The 19,921-nt window shown below is 45.1% G+C and overlaps 1 protein-coding gene across 1 annotated transcript in view; it reads right to left on the reverse strand.

The window, feature by feature from the left end:
* LOC138667359 (oocyte zinc finger protein XlCOF22-like) overlaps positions 1 to 19,921 on the reverse strand; it is a 50,843-nt gene that overhangs the window by 13,439 nt on the left and 17,483 nt on the right. Inside the window, exons 2-6 of the mRNA XM_069755586.1 lie at positions 15,123 to 15,272; positions 14,814 to 14,993; positions 14,610 to 14,733; positions 14,429 to 14,526; positions 13,778 to 13,868 (exon numbers count right to left, since the gene is read on the reverse strand). Coding sequence (XP_069611687.1) covers positions 13,778 to 13,868; positions 14,429 to 14,526; positions 14,610 to 14,733; positions 14,814 to 14,993; positions 15,123 to 15,272 — 643 coding nt within the window. The remainder of the gene's footprint in view (positions 1 to 13,777; positions 13,869 to 14,428; positions 14,527 to 14,609; positions 14,734 to 14,813; positions 14,994 to 15,122; positions 15,273 to 19,921) is intronic.

Genomic DNA, 19,921 nt, shown 5'->3' on the forward strand with positions numbered 1-19,921 from the left:
AGCAGGGTCACAATCTTGCAGTGTAGCGTGCACGGGGAATGTTGCATTATGGGTCAATGTACCAGCAGACTCATCTATCACTGGCTGGGCAATGGGCAGGATGAGGGGGAAACAGATATGGGCCCAAAGAATAAAGTGGCCTAAATGCAGTTCAAAATTGGTAACAAGACTAACCAGGGGGCATTGCTTTGTTCAGTGGAGGACAACTGGAATGAGAGGCTGACACAGAGAGTAGGCCCAAATCAGTAAGTATTCGAAATGCAGTTCAAAATTGGCAACAGTAGTAAACCGGCGGCACAGCTTTGTTTACTGTAGGAGAACAACAAGGAGCGGCAGACACATATAGAAGGCCCCAACCCAACTAGTAGGCCTAATGCAGTGTTGTTTTCAACAACTACTAAACGAGAGTCAGAAGATCGAAGCAATGGCAAGGAAACCTGGGGAACACCTTGGAGTGGAACACACCGTCTCTACACCCCATACCCAATTTGTAGGCCTAATGCAGTGTAGTTTTCAACAACTACTTAAGAAGAGTCAGAAGATTGAAGCAATGGCGAGGAAACCTGGGGAACACCTTGGAGTGGAACACACCGTCTCTACACCCCATACCCGATTTGTAGGCCTAATGCAGTGTAGTTTTCAACAACTACTTAAGAAGAGTCAGAAGATTGAAGCAATGGCGAGGAAACCTGGGGAACACCTTGGAGTGGAACACACCGTCTCTACACCCCATACCCAATTTGTAGGCCTAATGCAGTGTAGTTTTCAACAACTACTTAAGAAGAGTCAGAAGATTGAAGCAATGGCGAGGAAACCTGGGGAACACCTTGGAGTGGAACACACCGTCTCTACACCCCATACCCAATTTGTAGGCCTAATGCAGTGTAGTTTTCAACAACTACTAAACGAGAGTCAGAAGATTGAAGCAATGGCGAGGAAACCTGGGGAACACCTTGGAGCGGCAGACACCGTTAGTAGGCCCTACCGAAGTAGTAGCCCCAATGCAGTTTTCAAATTCCTAGAGGCTGAAAACCAGACTATTGACGCTCAGCTTTTTTCAAAGGAGGACAGCTGTATTGAGTGGCGCAGACAGACACAGGTAGTAGGCCATAAACCAAAAATGTGGCTCAATGCAGTTTAAAAAAGGTAACAGGGGTACACAGGCAGCATTGGTCTGGTCAGTGGAGGACTGTTTCAATTATGGACCGCAGACAGACTTTGTACGCCTACTATTAAAAAAAGGATGCTCTATGCAATTAAAAATAGGTTCCAGGGGTACACGGGCAGCAGTGGTGTGGTCAGTGGAGGAGTATTGGAAGGAGGGACCACAAACAGGCGTAGTAGGCCTAACCTAACAAAATTTGGCTGTAGGCACTTTATAATTGGTTCCAGGGGTACACGGGCAGCAATGGTGTGGTCAGCGGAGGACAATTTGAATTAGGGACTGCAGACAGACTTTGTAGGCTGTCCCCTGTGGACCATGCATCCAACACATTAACCCAGTGCGCCGTAATGGACATGTAACTTTTTGTGGACATGCCTACTGGTCCATGCGTCTCTTGTCAGGTGCACCTTTCTACTGTTTGATTGCCTGAGTGCTATGACAATGCAGACTTTTTCATGCCGGTGGAGGGCTGGGATGGCTTTTCTCGCAAAAGAAGTGTCGACTGGGTAGCTTGAACCGTGGTACAGAGTAGTTCATCTGGGCTTTATAAATATAAAACAAAGAAAAAAAGTAGGCTCCATGCACTTTCAGCTCTGTTCCAGGGGTACACGGGCAGCAGTGGTCTGGTCAGTGGAGGACTAGTGGAAGGAGGGACCGCAGACAGGCTTCGAAGGCCTAACATAATAAAATTGGGCTGTAGGCACTTTAAAATTGTTTCCAGGGGTACACGGGCAGCAGTGGTCTGGTCAGTGGAGGACTAGTGGAAGGAGGGACCGCAGACAGGCTTCGAAGGCCTAACATAAAAAAATTGGGCTGTAGGCACTTTATAATTAGTACCAGGGGTACACGGGCAGCAGTGGTCTGGTCAGTGGAGGACTAGTGGAAGGAGGGACCGCAGACAGGCTTCGAAGGCCTAACATAAAAAAATTGGGCTGTAGGCACTTTATAATTGGTACCAGTGGTACACGGGCAGCAGTGGTCTGGTCAGTGGAGGACTAGTGGAAGGAGGGACAGCAGACAGGCTTCGAAGGCCTAACATAATAAAATTGGGCTGTAGATACTTGGAATTCTCTTGCAGGGGTACACAGGCAGCATTGGTGTTGTCAGCGGAGGCCGATTGTAATGAGTGTCTGCCAGTTAGTAGTCCAAAACAATAAATACATGTTAATGTCTCGCATTACAACAAAACGAAAACACTAAAGGGTGCAATCATTAGGTACAGGGGTGGGCTTCTCTGCGTAGTTTCAGACCTAGTAATTTGGCGCAAAGTATTTACTTGGGTAAATATAGGACACTGCCCCTGACTATGTTAAGTACCATCATACATGTCAACACAATGGTATTGTCAGTGGCAGGAATGTAAGGATGTCAGCGCATAGACTAAACATTGGTGGAAGTGTGAGAGATAATTGTGCAAGTGGTAGAGCAATGTTTGACCTGGTGGTGGGTGAACTCTCTTGTGGCCGGCGGTACAGGCCCAGGGCCCCTCATGTTACAACAGTGTGTCTGACGTTGGGTGCGCACCACCACCGCCAGAGACACTTTATTGTACTATGAGGGACCCAGTGGCAGTGCTGTCGACCAAAAGCGGGCACACCCACCTCTTCAGACAAACAGCACTCTCACGGGTGCTTGCGCCAAGTGGCGATACCACGGCCCCGTGTGGGGAGTTTGGCCATTTAGGGAGGTGTAAACATGTCGTATGCTGGACAATCAGCAGCTGCAAATTACGACATATGAAAAGTCATTCACAGTAGTCCACAGGCAAGAGCTTTTCATAGGAAAGCTAGGTGTCGGCCGGGCTAGGTGGGGCAAAAGAATTCGAAATCCAGTTGTGGTTCATTTTAATGAAGGTTAGATCATCAACATTTTGGGTAGCCAGACGAGTCCTTTTTTCGGTTAATATTGAACCTGCAGCACTGAATACTCTTTCTGATAGGACACGAGTTGCCGGGCAAGCAAGCTCCTGCAATGCATATTCTGCCAATTCTGGCCAGGTGTCTAATTTGGATGCCCAGTAATCAAATGGGAATGATGGTTGAGGGAGAACATCGATAAGGGCTGAAAAATAGTTAGTAACCATACTGGACAAATGTTGTCTCCTGTCAATTTGAATTGATTGCAGCAGTACCTGTCCTGTCTGCGGTCATAGCAAAATCACTCCACAACCTTGTCAGAAAACCCCTCTGTCCAACGCCACTTCTGATTTCTGCACCTCTAACACCTCTGGTCTGCTGCCCCCTGCAGATCGTGTGAGAACGATCACGGGCGCTGTGTGCTGGGAATGCCTGAAGCAAACGGTCAACAAGAGTTGATTGTTTGGTTGCTAATATTAGTTCCAAGTTCTCATGTGGCATAATATTTTGCAATTTGCCTTTATAGCGAGGATCAAGGAGGCAGGCCAACCAGTAATCGTCATCGTTCATCATTTTAGTAATGCGTGTGTCACTTTTGAGGATACGTAAGGCATAATCCGCCATGTGGGCCAAAGTTCCAGTGGTCAAATCTGCGGTTGTGCTTGGTTGAGGGGCAGTTTCAGGCAAATCTACGTCACTTGTGTCCCTCAAAAAAACAGAACCCGGCCTTGCCACGCCACCAATTTCCAGTAGCCCTGGAAAAGCTTCCTCATTAAAAATATACTCATCCCCATCATCCTCCTCGTCCTCCTCCTCCTCTTCGCCCGCTACCTCGTCCTGTACACTGCCCTGACCAGACAATGGCTGACTGTCATCAAGGCTTTCCTCTTCCTCTGCTGCAGACGCCTGATCCTTTATGTGCGTCAAACTTTGCATCAGCAGACGCATTAGGGGGATGCTCATGCTTATTATGGCGTTGTCTGCACTAACCAGCCGTGTGCATTCCTCAAAACACTGAAGGACTTGACACATGTCTTGTATCTTCGACCACTGCACACCTGACAACTCCATGTCTGCCATCCTACTGCCTGCCCGTGTATGTGTATCCTCCCACAAAAATATAACAGCCCGCCTCTGTTCGCACAGTCTCTGAAGCATGTGCAGTGTTGAGTTCCACCTTGTTGCAACGTCTATGATTAGGCAATGCTGGGGAAGGTTCAAAGACCGCTGATAGGTCTGCATACGGCTGGAGTGTACGGGCGTACGGCGGAAATGTGAGCAAAGTCCGCGCACTTTGAGGAGCAGGTCGGAGAACCCCGGATAACTTTTCAGGAAGCACTGCACCACCAGGTTTAAGGTGTGAGCCAGGCAAGGAATGTGTTTCAGTTTGGAAAGGGAGATGTCAGCCATGAAATTCCTTCCGTTATCACTCACTACCTTGCCTGCCTCAAGATCTACAGTGCCCAGCCACGACTGCGTTTCTTTCTGCAAGAACTCGGACAGAACTTCCGCGGTGTGTCTGTTGTCGCCCAAACACTTCATAGCCAATACAGCCTGCTGACGCTTGCCAGTAGCTGCCCCATAATGGGACAACTGGTGTGCAACAGTGGCAGCCGCGGATGGAGTGGTTGGGCGACTGCGGTCTGTGGACGAGCTCTCGCTTCTGCAGGAGGACGAGGAGGAGGAGGAGCGGGTGCGAACGGCTACAGCCAACTGTTTCCTAGACCATGGGCTAGGCAGAACTGTCCCAAAATTGATGTCCCCTGTGGACCCTGCATCCACCACATTCACCCAGTGTGCCGTGATGGACACGTAACGTCCCTGGCCATGCCTACTGGTCCATGCATCTGTTGTCAGGTGCACCTTTGTACTCACAGATTGCCTGAGTGCATGGACGATGCGCTCTTTAACATGCTGGTGGAGGACTGGGATGGCTTTTCTCGAAAAGAAGTGTCGACTGGGTAGCTCGTAGCGTGGTTCAGCGTAGTCCATCAGGGCTTTGAAAGCTTCGCTTTCAACTAACCGGTAGGGCTTCATCTCTAACGAGATTAGTCTAGCTATGTGGGCGTTGAAACCCTGTGTACGCGGATGCGAGGATAAGTACTTCCTTTTTCTAACGAGAGTCTCATGTAGGGTGAGCTGGACTGGAGAGCTGGAGATCGTGGAACTAGCGGGTGTGCCGGTGGACATGGCAGACTGAGAGACGGTTGGAGACGGTATTGTTTCCGCCGGTGCCCTAGATGCAGTGTTTCCTACTACGAAACTGGTGATTCCCTGACCCTGACTGCTTTGGCCTGGCAAAGAAACCTGCACAGATACTGCAGGTGGTGCGGAAAATGGTGGCCTTACAGTGACGGAAGGGATGTAGCGTTGCTGACTAGCTTCATTGGCCGAGGGTGCTACAACCTTAAGGGACGTTTGGTAGTTAGTCCATGCTTGAAAATGCATGGTGGTTAAATGTCTATGCATGCAACTTGTATTGAGACTTTTCAGATTCTGACCTCTGCTTAAGGTAGTTGAACATTTTTGACAGATGACTTTGCGCTGATCAATTGGATGTAGTTTAAAAAAATGCCAGACTGCACTCTTTCTAGCATCGGATCCCTTTTCAGGCATTGCAGACTGAGCTTTAACCGGATGGCCACGCTGTCCTCCAACAGGTTTTGGCTTTGCCACGCGTTTTGTGCCAGACACGGGCCCGGCAGATGGAACCTGTTGCGATGTTGATGCCTGCTGCGGCCCCTCCTCCTCCGTTTCAGAACTACTGCCGCCTGCACCCTGTTCCCCCAATGGCTGCCAATCGGGGTCAACAACTGGGTCATCTATAACCTCCTCTCCTATCTCGTGTGCAATTTCGTCTGTGTCACCGTGTAAGTCGGTGGTATAGCGTTCGTGACGGGGCACCATAGTCTCATCAGGGTCTGATTCTGGATCAGTACCCTGCGAGGGCAATGTTGTGGTCTGAGTCAAAGGAACAGCATAGTAGTCTGGCTGTGGCTGTGCATCAGTGCACTCCATGTCCGATTCAACTAGTAATGGGCATGGCCTGTTAACTGTTTCACTTTCTAAGCCAGGGACGGTATGTGTAAAGAGCTCCATGGAGTAACCCGTTGTGTCTCCTGACGCATCCTTCTCTGTTGTTGTTGTTTTTGCTGAAGAGGACAAGGAAGCGACTTGTCCCTGACCGTGAACATCCACTAACGACGCGCTGCTTTTACATTTACCAGTTTCAGAAGAGGAGGCAAAAGAGCTAGAGGCTGAGTCAGCAAGGTAAGCCAAAACTTGCTCTTGCTGCTCTGGCTTTAAAAGTGGTTTTCCTACTCCCAGAAAAGGGAGCGTTCGAGGCCTTGTGTAGCCAGACAACGAACCTGGCTCCACAGTTCCAGACTTAGGTGCTATATTTTTTTTCCCACGACCACATGATGCTCCACTACCATCATTACCAGCTGGCAATGAACGCCCACGGCCACGACCTCTTCCACCAGACTTCCTCATTGTTTTAAAAACGTAACCAAAGTAACGGTATTTGTTGCTGTTAAACAACTTGCACGGTGAGCTATAACTTCTGTATGATTTAGATATCCCTTTACAGGTGGGTGAGACCGCAAGGAAAATCAGGCACAATGTTACACACTCTGTTTTCTGTGGCACCAAATGAGAGAGATGCCACACACGCAGGACTGTCACTCAAGCACAAATGTCAATATTAATCTCCCACTGTTTGTTTTTTTCCGGAGAATTTAGAAACCAAATTAAAAAAAAATTAATAGGTTTTTATGGCCCACTATTTGAGAGAGAGAGATGGCACACTCAGGACTGGCACACAAGCAGAAAGGCCAATATAAATCTCCCACTGATTTTTTTTTTTTCAGGGAGAATTTAGAAACCAAATAAAAAAAAAAAAAGGCTTTCTATGGCCCACTATTTGAGAGAGAGATGGCACACTCAGGAGTCAGGAGTGGCACACAAGCAGAAAGGCCAATATAAATCTCCCACTGATTTTTTTTTATTTTTTTCAGGGAGAATTTAGAAACCAAATAAAAAAAAATAGGCTTTCTATGGCCCACTATTTGAGAGAGAGAGATGGCACACTCAGGACTGGCACACAAGCAGAAAGGCCAATATTAATCTCCCACTGAATTTTTTTTTTAATTTTTTCAGGGAGAATTTAGAAACCAAATAAAAAAAAATAAATAGGCTTTCTATGGCCCACTATTTGAGAGAGAGATGGCACACTCAGGAGTCAGGAGTGGCACACAAGCAGAAAGGCCAATATTAATCTCCGACTGATTGTTTTTTGATTTTTTCAGGGAGAATTTAGAAACCAAATAAAAAATAAATAAATAGGCTTTCTTTGGCCCACTATTTGAGAGAGAGATGGCACACTCAGGAGTCAGGAGTGGCACACAAGCAGAAAGGCCAATATTAATCTCCGACTGATTTTTTTTTATTTTTTCAGGTAGAATTTAGAAACCAAATAAAAAAAAATAAATAGGCTTTCTATGGCCCACTATTTGAGAGAGAGATGGCACACTCAGGACTAGCACACAAGCAGAAAGGCCAATATTAATCTCCCACTGAATTTTTTTTTTATCTTTTCAGGTAGAATTTAGAAACCAAATAAAAAAAAATAAATAGGCTTTCTATGGCCCACTATTTGAGAGAGAGATGGCACACTCAGGAGTCAGGACTGGCACACAAGCAGAAAGGCCAATATTAATCTCCCACTGATTTTTTTTTAATTTTTTCAGGGATAATTTAGAAACCAAATAAAAGAAATAGGCTTTCTATGGCCCACTATTTGAGAGAGAGAGATGGCACACTCAGGAGTCAGGAGTGGCACACAAGCAGAAAGGCCAATATAAATCTCCCACTGATTTTTTTAAGTTTTTTTCAGGGAGAATTTAGAAACCAAATAAAAATAAATAAATAGGCTTTCTATGGCCCACTATTTGAGAGAGAGATGGCACACTCAGGACTGGCACACAAGCAGAAAGGCCAATAGTAATCTCCCACTGAATTTTTTTTTTATTTTTTCAGGGAGAATTTAGAAACCAAATTAAAAAAAATAGGCTTTCTATGGCCCACTATTTGAGAGAGAGAGATGGCACACTCAGGAGTGGCACACAAGCAGAAAGGCCAATATTAATCTCCCACTGATTTTTTTTTTTTTTTTTCAGGGAGAATTTAGAAACCAAATAAAAAAAAAATAGGCTTTCTATGGCCCACTATTTGAGAGAGAGAGAGAGATGGCACACTCAGGAGTCAGGAGTGGCACACAAACAGAAAGGCCAATATTAATCTCCCACTGATTTTTTATTTTTATTTTTTCAGGGAGAATTTAGAAACCAAATAAAAAAAAAAAATAGGCTTTCTATGGCCCACTATTTGAGAGAGAGGGTTGGCACACTCAGGACTGGCACACAAGCAGAAAGGTCAAAATTAATCTCCCACTGATTTTTTTTTTTTTTTTTTCAGGGAGAATTTATAAACCAAATAAAAAAAAATAAATAGGCTTTCTATGGCCCACTATTTGAGAGAGATGGCACACTCAGGACTGGCACACAAGCCCAAAGGCCAATATTAATCTCCCACTGTTTTTTTTTCTGGGAGAATTTATAAACCCCCCCCCCCAAAAAAAAAAATGCTTTCTATGGCCCACTATGTGAGAGAGATGGCACACACAGGGATGGCACTCTAGCAGAAATGCCAATCTTAATCTCCCACAACTTATTTTTTGTAGGGAGAATTAAAAAAAAAAAAAAAAAAAAAAAGGGACTGTCCTACAATTACTATCTCCCTGCAGTAATTTCAGCCAGGTATGGCAGGCAGCAATAAGGAGTGGACTGCTGCACAAATTAAATAAAAGGTGTGGACAAACAAAAAAGATAGCTGTGCAGAAAGGAAGGAACAACAGGATTTGTGCTTTGAAAAAAGCAGTTGGTTTGCACAGCGTATGGCAACCTTGTGAAGACTTACAGAAAACGTTTGACCTCTGTCATTGCCAACAAAGGATATATTACAAAGTATTGAGATGAAATTTTGTTTCTGACCAAATACTTATTTTCCACAATAATATGCAAATAAAATGTTAAAAAAACAGACAATGTGATTTTCTGGATTTTTTTTTTCTCAGTTTGTCTCCCATAGTTGAGGTCTACCTATGATGTAAATTACAGACGCCTCTCATCTTTTTAAGTGGTGGAACTTGCACTATTGCTGACTGACTAAATACTTTTTTGCCCCACTGTATATCATGGCACCGGTGTGATGGGTTTATATAGATTATCACAATCCTCCTGGAAGTTAGTGGGTTTTAACCCCTTTCTGACATCTGCCGTACTATCCCGTCGAGGTGGGGTGGGCCCGTATGACCACCGACGGGATAGTACGTCATACGCGATCAGCCGCGCTCACGGGGGGAGCGCGGCCAATCGCGGCCGGGTGTCAGCTGCCTATCGCAGCTGACATCCGGCACTATGTGCCAGGAGCGGTCACGGACCGCCCCTGTCACATTATCCCCCGGCACGCCGCGATCAAACATGATCGCGGTGTGCCGGCGGTACAGGGAAGCATCGCGCAGGGAGGGGCTCCCTGCGGGCTTCCCTGAGACCCCCGCAGCAACGCGATGTGATCGCGTTGCTGCGAGGGTCTCCTACCTCCTTCCTCGCTGCAGGCCAAGATAGCCGCAGCATCCGGGTCCTGCAGGGAGGGAGGTGGCTTAGCAAGTGCCTGCTCAGAGCAGGGCTTGGTAAGCCTGCAGTGCTCTCAGACAGATCGCTGATCTGACAGAGTGCTGTGCAATCTGTCAGATCAACGATCTGTGATGTTCCCCCCTGTAAGTAAAAGAGGTGTAAAAAAAAATTCCACATGTGTAAAAAAAAAAAAATTAAAAAAATTCCTAAATAAAGAGAAAAAAATATTATTCCCATAAACACATTTCTTTATCTAAATAAAAAAAACAAACAATAAAAGTACACATATTTAGTATCGCCGCGTCCGTAACGACCCAACCTATAAAACTGTCCCACTAGTTAACCCTTTCAGTAAACACCGTAAGAAAAAAAAAAAAAGCGAGGCAAAAAACGCTTTATTATCATACTGCCGAACAAAATGTGGAATAACACGTGATCAAAAAGACGGATATAAATAACCATGGTACCTCTGAAAACATCATCTTGTCCCGCAAAATAAGAGCCACAACACAGCATCATCAGCAAAAAAATTAAAAAGTTATAGTCCTCAGAATAAAGCGATGCAAAAATAAAAAATATTTTATAGAAAAAATAATTATCGTATAAAAGCGCTAAAACATTAAAAAATATATAAATATAAATAAATATATAAATGAAGTATATATAAATATAAATAAATATATAAATGAAGTGTCGCTGTAATCGCACTGACCCGAAGAATAAAACTGCTTTATCAATTTTACCAAACGCGGAACGGTATAAACGCCTCCCCCAAAAGAAATTCATGAATAGCTGTTATTGGTCATTCTGCCTCACAAAAATCGGAATAAAAAGCGATCAAAAAATGTCACGTGCCCGAACATGTTACCAGTAAAAACGTCAACTCATCCCGCAAAAAACAAGACCTCACATGACCCTGTGGACTCAAATATGGAAAAATTATAGCTCTCAAAATGTGGTAACGCAAAAAATATTTTTTGCAATAAAAAGCGTCTTTTAGTGTGTGACGGTTGCCAATCATAAAAATCCGCTAAAAAACCCGCTATAAAAGTAAATCAAACCCCCCTTTGTCACCCCCTTAGTTAGGGAAAAATTAAAAAATGTATTTATTTCCATTTTCCCATTAGGGTTAGGGCTAGGGTTATGGCTAGGGTTAGGGTTGGGGCTAGGGTTAGGGCTAGGGTTATGGCTAGGGTTAGGGTTAGGGCTAGGGTTAGGGCTAGGGTTAGGGTTGGGGCTAGGGTTAGGGCTAGGGTTAAGGCTACAGTTAGGGTTGGGGCTAAAGTTAGGGTTAGGGTTGGGGCTAAAGTTAGGGTTTGGATTACATTTACGGTTGGGAATAGGGTTGGGATTAGGGTTAGGGGTGTGTCAGGGTTAGAGGTGTGGTTAGGGTTACTGTTGGGATTAGGATTAGGGGTGTGTTTGGATTAGGGTTTCAGTTATAATTGGGGGGTTTCCACTGTTTAGGCACATCAGGGGCTCTCCAAACGCGACATGGCGAGCGATCTCAATTCCAGCCAATTCTGCGTTAAAAAAGTAAAACAGTGCTCCTTCCCTTCCGAGCTCTCCCGTGTGCCCAAACAGGGGTTTACCCCAACATATGGGGTATCAGCGTACTCAGGACAAATTGGACAACAACTTTTGGGGTCCAATTTCTCCTGTTACCCTTGGGAAAATACAAAACTGGGGGCTAAAAAATAATTTTTGTGGGAAAAAAAAAGATTTTTTATTTTCACGGCTCTGCATTATAAACTGTAGTGAAACACTTGGGGGTTCAAAGCTCTCACAACACATCTAGATGAGTTCCCTAGGGGGTCTACTTTCCATAATGGAGTCACTTGTGGGGGGTTTCTACTGTTTAGGTACATTAGGGGCTCTGCAAACGCAATGTGACGCCTGCAGACCATTCCATCTAAGTCTGCATTCCAAACGGCGCTCCTTCCCTTCCGAGCCCTCCCATGCGCCCAAACGGTGGTTCTCCCCCACATATGGGGTATCAGCGCACTCAGGACAAATTGGTCAACAACTTTTGGGGTCCAATTTCTCCTGTTACCCTCGGGAAAATACAAAACTGGGGGCTAAAAAATAATTTGTGTGGGAAAAAATTTTTGTTTTATTTATACGGCTCTGCATTATAAACTTCTGTGAAGCCCTTGGTGGGTCAAAGTGCTCACCACACATCTAGATAAGTTCCTTAGGGGGTCTACTTTCCAAAATGGTGTCACTTGTGGGGGGTTTCAATGTTTAGGCACATCAGTGGCTCTCCAAACGCAACATGGCATCCCATCTCAATTCCAGTCAATTTTGCATTGAAAAGTCAAACGGCGCTCCCTCCCTTCCGAGCTCTCCCATGAGCCCAAACAGTGGTTTACCCCCACATATGGGGTATCAGCGTACTCAGGACAAATTGTACAACAACTTTTGGGGTCCAATTTCTTCTCTTACCCTTGGGAAAATGAAAAATTGAGGTCGAAAAGATAATTTTTGTGAAAAAAAATGATTTTTTATTTTTACGGTTCTGCATTATAAACTTCTGTGAAGCACTTGGTGGGTCAAAGTGCTCAACACACCTTTAGATACGTTCCTTAGGGGGGTCTACTTTCCAAAATGGTGTCACTTGTGGGGGGTTTCAATGTTTAGGCACATCAGTGGCTCTCCAAACGCAACATGGCGTCCCATCTCAATTCCAGTCAATTTTGCATTGAAAAGTCAAATGGCGCTCCTTCGCTTCCGAGCTCTGTCATGTGCCTAAACAGTGGTTAACCCCCACATATGAGGTATCGGCGTACTCAGGACAAATTGTACAACAACTTTTAGGGTCCATTTTCTCCTGTTACCCTTGGTAAAATAAAACAAATTGGAGCTGAAGTAATTTTTTTGTGAAAAAAAGTTAAATGTTCATTTTTATTTAAACATTCCAAAAATTCCTGTGAAACACCTGAAGGGTTAATAAACTTCTTGAATGTGGTTTTGAGCACCTTGAGGGGTGCAGTTTTTAGAATGGTGTCACACTTGGGTATTTTCTATCATATAGACCCCTCAAAATGACTTCAAAAGAGATGTGGTATCTAAAAAAAAATTGTGTTGTAAAAATGAGAAATTGCTGGTCAACTTTTAACCCTTATAACTCCCTAACAAAAAAAAAATTTGGTTCCAAAATTGTGCTGATGTAAAGTAGACATGTGGGAAATGTTACTTATTAAGTATTTTTTGTGACATATCTCTGTGATTTAATTGCATAAAAATTCAAAGTTGGAAAATTGCTAAATTTTCAAAATTTTTGCCAAATTTCCATTTTTATCACAAATAAACGCAGGTAATATCAAAGAAATTTTACCACTATCATGAAGTACGATATGTTACGAGAAAACATTGTCAGAATCACTGGGATCCGTTGAAGCGTTCCAGAGTTATAACCTCATAAAGGGACAGTGGTCAGAATTGTAAAAATTGGCCTGGTCATTAACGTGGGGGTAAAGGGGTTAATACAAATTGAAAAGTCAGGATAAAGGGAAACTCTGTTATTGTACAGAAATTCACACTTGGCCTCACTGCACATTTAATGTTGTCGCTCATAAAAGTGAAGTTTGGCCAGAAAGACTGGACCTGGTCTTGAAGGGACCATATGATCACATTCAGCAGCACAGAAGGGAGAGAAGGGAGATTCATCCGATAAGATCTCATGGTTCTAGGAAGCCAACAGCATCATTACCCTCCACTTTCTCTTACAGGCCCATCAGAATATTTTTCTTCAAGTGATTTTCTATCTTGTCAGCACATTCTACGTACGCTGTCATTTGGCTTTATAGTTTACAGATCTGGGCAGGTAACAGCGTCTCCTAAACCCAGGGGGGAGGTGGATCTACCAGGCTGTAAGTTCTATAGAAAAGGGCTTTCAATGACCAAAGTCATTTGAACAGTTTTGGGTGGAGGAAATGTTGTGGTCTAGAGGCAAAATGGTGATCATGGTAATACGGCCGGACTACACCACCGATAAAGCAGCCACAGCCGGTGACTGAGAAGAATCTGTGACCTCTCTGCATTTAGTGGTTACTACTCACCTGGGTAGTAATATGTGGGAATCTCCTCTTTACACCACTCATCACCCCTCACATATGTCTCTGTAGTATTAATATGGGTCAGATCTTCACCCTGAAACAAATATTGTAAAAGTCACCGACAAATGGAGAAGTCACATCTATGATCAGCTCTAATCCTGCCATCTCCACCGCTCTCATTACACAAGTATAAAACATATAAGGCTAGGGTCACATTGCGTTAGTGCAACCCGTTTAGCGCTAGCGCTAGCGGGTTGCGCTAACACAATGATTTTAATGTGGCCGCGTCCCGGGGTTGCGGTAACATCCCCGCTCTCGCAGATCCCCGATCTGCGAGAGCGGGTAACGGACCGCGGGCGCGCTTCGGACGCTGCGAGCAGCGTCCGCGGCGCGCCAGGAAACACCGGCGCGTCGCTAGCGCGTGCCGAACATGGCACGCGCTAGTGCTGCGCGTTCCCATTGCCGTGAATGGGCGCGCTAACGGACGCGTTGCACGGCGTTAATTTCGCCGTGCAACGCTGTCCGTTAGCGCTTTCCCATTAACGCAATGGGAACCAAGCCTAATACTGGTGGATAAAACAAGACTGAGCACAAGACCTTCACCGGCGTCTACACATCATAGGGGAGATCTCCTGACACCTTCTCTCCATCTACCTGATGATCCTGAGGAACATTGGGATCTTCTTGCTTGCAGTCCTGTGGAAGAAGAGGACGGGGACATCTCTTTGGTGTTGTCCTCTTACTGGATAGATCTGGAGGAAACACATACAGGGAGTGAATTCATTCTTTACATACAGATAATTATAGGCCGTTTGTATTTAGTCCTGTCTATTACCTGGAGATGTGAGGGGCTGGGGAACCTCCATTATGACGTCCTTGTACAGATCTCTGTGTCCTTCTAAATACTCCCACTCCTCCATGGAGAAATAGACAGCGACATCCTGACACCTTATAGGAACCTGACACACAATGATACCGTCATCCCCCGATCCCTTCATAGTGTTACTGTATAATGTCCCAGCATTCCCAGCAGTGTCACCTCTCCAGTCAGCAGCTCAATCATCTTGTAGGTGAGTTCTAGGATCCTCTGGTCATTGATGTCCTCATGGATCAGGGAGTGAGGTGGAGGCCCCATGATTGGGCTCAGGGGTCTTCCCCATCCCTCAGACACAGGGTCCTGACAGCGATCACTAGAGGTCTTCTTCACCACTGTGTAATCCTGGTAATGGAGAGACACATTAATAAACCTAACTACAGACATTTCCAGAGTCCTCACCTCTCCAGTTCTGTCCATCTGTTATTGCCATAGATAAGAATGATGTAATGTGACGTCATCAGAATCTCTCACCTCTCCAGTAAGCCGGAAGAGGATCTCTAGGGTGAGGTGTAATATCCTCTCCGCCATCTTGTCTCTGTCCATATCCATCTTTGATGGGTAAATCTGGAAAATTTTCTTTTGTAGAAGATCTTCACTGAGAGGATCCGATATTGTGGAGACCTGAATGAGAAGATGAGCCGATGTAACATCATAAGAATCCTGTAATAATACAATTACTGGAGATAATAAGGGAAACATATGAGGAGATTTATTATTTTACAGTATTTAGTTTCCTTCTTTACATCTACTAATAAATTCTATATATTTAGGCCACAGACAACAAGCAGTTTCTTCCTCGGAGTCGGCAGCTGAATACGTTTCTCATAGACTCATCTTCCATAACGCTAATTCTCGTCTCATTTACCGACCCTGGAATCGGCATTAGCAATACTGCAGGAGATATTCATTACACGCGACATGAGAAATAACTACTTCATGATGAGGACGACATCTTCATCTTCTACTACGGCTCTAGAAACATATATGGCCAGAGTCGGTCACTGATTCCATCACCACCGGCCATCTATAGGAAGGTTTCCCGTCTTCCCCGCACTGTAATCTTCTATCACGTTAGATCTCAGGTCTGATTCGCACACAGAAGTTTGTTTATAGCCTAGGAAGCGGGTAATACCCATGGAGCATCCCAGGCTAGTAATATCAGCTCACAACTGTATACTTAGCCTTTAGTGGCTTTTAAAATGGGGGAATGGGGGTTATTAAATATAGGGGGACCCAAACAAGTGGTGTAGGGTCCCCCTATATTTAATAACCAGCAAAGACTATGCAGACAGCTGCGGGTCGCTATTAATAGCCTAGGAAGGGGCCATGGATACTGCCCCCCTAGGCTAAAAACATCTGCGCTCAGCCACCCCAGAAAAGGCACATCTCTAAGATGCACTAATTCTGGCACTTAGCCTCTCTCTTCCCACTTGCCCTTTAGCGGTGGCAAGTGGGGTAATAGTTGGGGGGGGGGTTGTTGCCACCTTTGTATTGTCCGGTGACATCAAGCACCTAGGTTAGTAATGGAGAGGCATCAATAAGACGCCCCCATTACTAACCGCATAGTCCCATTGTAAGAAAACATAGACACCCAGAAAAAAGTCCTTTAATTGAAAGAATAACACAGACTCCTTTAATATTCTCAATTAAACCATACTTACGACCTCGCCTAATTCCACCAAAGCCCTCGATTACTCCTGTAATAAACCAAAAATAATAAAACAACAATGTCCCTCACCTCTCCATCGTTCTGCCCCATGCCGTAATCCATGTCTGGGGGAGAAATAGTTTCCAACCTGGATGGTGCCAAGATGTGACCGTAGAGGTTGAGAACCACTGGAGAATGAGCTGCTGCGAGCAAGGCCTCAGTGTCTAGCGGTGACACTGATGCTCCGTTCCCAGCCGGGCTGAACTGCGGTGACCTCGGTGAGAAACCCTACTAGCACCGTGAGAAAGTCGCATGGTGTAGGGGCGAGTTCACCGGGAGAATTATTAAAAAATACAGTGTGGGGACCCCTCTATTCTTGACAACTAGCCTTGCTGAAGCTGACAGTTGAGGGTTGCAGCCCCCAGCAGCAGGTGTCGGATGATGGGAGCAGTTGTCCCATCAGCTGACACCAGTGACGGGAGGTAACCTGTATACCTCCGATCACAGCTGAGCGCTCCCGCTATCTTTTGACAGTGGGGGAACTGCGGCTCTCTGACTGGCGGGAATGGTTTCACCGCCGTTCAGAAGGGGTGTTTGCCGTGCTGTCATGCATATGACAGCATGTCCAACACTGTATTGTTGGGCCCCCCCATTCAAATGAATGGGGTTCGGGTCCACTCTGCTCAATGACAGGCTGTATGGATGCATCATGCCATCTAGAGGTAGCAGAGCAGAGTGTGACGTCACATCCGGCTGTCCTTGACTTTACTGCTACAAAAAAAGGTCAACCTGCATATTTGCAGCATTTTTTTACTATCCATTCAAGTCAATGGGTGAAAAATGCAGCAAAATTGCTGAAAAGAGTGACATGCTCTATGTCATAAAAACCTGATGACACAAAAAAACTATGTGTGTGTATGAGATTTCTGAAATCTCATAGACTTTGCTGGTAATAGAAAAAGCAGATGAAAATTATCATATAGAAATGCAGCAAAAATGCCTAGTGTGAACATACCCGTGAGAGCAGGAGCAGATGATGGGGGATATTCATAAGCTGCTCTTGTGCTGTAAATAAATAATACAAAAAAGGCATGGGTCCCCCCTATTTTTGATAATCAGCCAGGCAAAACTCACAGCTGGGGGCTGCAACCCTCAGCTGTCCGCTTCAGGAACGCTAGTTGTCAAGAATAAAGGGGTCCCCACGCTCTTTTTTAAATTATTTAAATAAATAATTTTATAAAATGGCATAGGGTCCACCCATTTTGTGACAACCAGCCTTTCTAAAGCTGACAGCTGGGGGCTGGTATTCTCAGGCTGCTAAGGGGCCATGGATATTGACCCCCCCAGCCTTAAAATAGCAGCCTGCAGCTGCCCAGATAAGGCACATCTATTAGATGAGCCAAATCTGGTGCTTAGTCCAGCTCTTCCCACTTGCCCTGTAGCGGTGGCAAGTGGGGTTCAAATTTGTGTAGTTGATGTCACCTTTGTATTGTCAGGTGACATCAAGCCCACGACTTAGTAATGAAAGTAAGACACCTATCCATTACTAATCCTATAGTTATATGGTAAATAAAGACACAGCAAGAATAAATAGAATTGAAAAAATGACACAGACTCCTTTAATAATCTCAAACCATATGTGAAGAAACCAGATTGCATCTTAATTACCCAGTGTCGCGATATGGTATGAAATATCATATAAGTAGTTCCTCTTGCAGCAGGCTGTGGGCTAAAAAGCCCCCCCCCTTCCCTTTCACTCAGCCGAGAGCTGCTAGACCAATGTAGATGGGGGAAGAAGAGTTTATTACCTCGCACTCGGTAGACCTACCCATCGCTCGAAACACAGGCTTCTAACTCCATCTGGTAAAGAAGTAGGGATTTCTCGGTAAATATGTATCACAGACAGGACATATTTGATCTCATTAGAATGCCCACGTTAATCCGAGATGATTGCTGGGTTTGTTATGACTATGACATGTTTTGTAGCGAAGTTATAGAAAGTAGATAAATTTAAGATTGCAGTACTCAGAATGTAGAGAGAGGAGGGTCTGGATAAGCCAGCCTTTCTGTGATGTCACAGGCTGAAGCTATAACTGTCTGCCCAGATCCCCAGCTCAGGCTTCTTGATTTCTTGTCTTCTACTGGAAGAGCCCTGAGCACGTCCAATGAGCTGGGACGTATGGTTGCTGCCATGCTTTGAACATGTGAGTGTTACCTTTTCTCATTTAATCCCTGTTTATTTCATAATTACCCTTGTACATATTTGCAATTGTCTCATTTGTAACATCTTTATAAAATATTTTTGATAAAGCACTGCCTAATTTTTATGGGATATAATATTTAATATTAGTTCATTCTCCATGCTCTAAAAACTGTACCCTAAGTCTCCCGAAGGGAATTACGCTACTGTGGTGTTGGGTTAGCTTCGGACCCGTTTAATCGAAGCTGGTGGCAGCGACCGTGTGCAGACTGTTGGGCTATGTTGTAGCGACTGCGGTGTTGATAATTATTGTTCCTGCCTGAGTGGGAGTAGTTTATCGCGTCGTTGCAGCGTGCCCAATAGTCAGTACATAGCAGGCAGCCTGTCTGGCGACTAATTACTCAGGGTGCAGTACCTAATCTGACCTGAGAGTAAGGGGGGCGCCAGAGAGCTGCAAGTGTGAAGTGAAACTGTAAGCGAGATAGACATAAATCCCTGCAGTTCGTGGTATATTGAAAAGCAGTGGGATACCTAAAATAAGCCCCTGCTGGAAACTAAGAGGTCAATAGCCTTGTGTGTGTTTTGTCATCACATTGTTAGCAGTGGAGGGATAACTAAGATAAGCCCCCCTGCACATGTGATAGCTGTCTGTTGGCCTAAAGTCACCCCGACCCGTGACGTAGGGGTGACGGTCACGGTGTGAATCGTGACAAATTGGTGGCAGCGGTCAGGGAATCCTGACACCCAGACAGCTGTTATGGCTGGCAATCAGGCAACACAGCGTGCAGTAATCAGCGCACATACAGAGATCTGGCAATAACCCAAAACAATAGGACCAGCTCTGAGACGTGGAATCTCTGTAGACTGCAGTACCTGATCTATCCTCACACAACTGGAAGCAGCAGTGGATTGCGCCTATCAACTACCTATGCAACTCGGCACTGCCTGAGGAGCTGACTAGCCTGAAGATAGAAATACAAGCCTGACTTACCTCAGAGAAATACCCCAAAGGAATAGGCAGCCCCCACATATAATGACTGTTAGCAAGATGAAAAGACAAACGTAGGAATGAAATAGATTCAGCAAAGTGAGGCCCGATATTCTAGACAGAGCGAGGATAGCAAAGAGAACTATGCAGTCTACAAAAAACCCTAAAACGAAAACCACGCAAAAGGGGCAAAAAGACCCACCGTGCCGAACTAACAGCACGGCGGTGCACCCCTTTGCTTCTCAGAGCTTCCAGCAAAAGATAATAACAAGCTGGACAGAAAAAACAGAAAACAAACTAGAAGCACTTATCTAGTAGAGCAGCAGGCCCAAGGAAAGATGCAGTAGCTCAGATCCAACACTGGAACATTGACAAGGAGCAAGGAAGACAGACTCAGGTGGAGCTAAATAGCAAGGCAGCCAACGAGCTCACCA

The sequence above is a fragment of the Ranitomeya imitator genome, chromosome 2 (genome assembly GCF_032444005.1).
Source record: "Ranitomeya imitator isolate aRanImi1 chromosome 2, aRanImi1.pri, whole genome shotgun sequence".
NCBI lineage: Eukaryota > Metazoa > Chordata > Amphibia > Anura > Dendrobatidae > Ranitomeya > Ranitomeya imitator.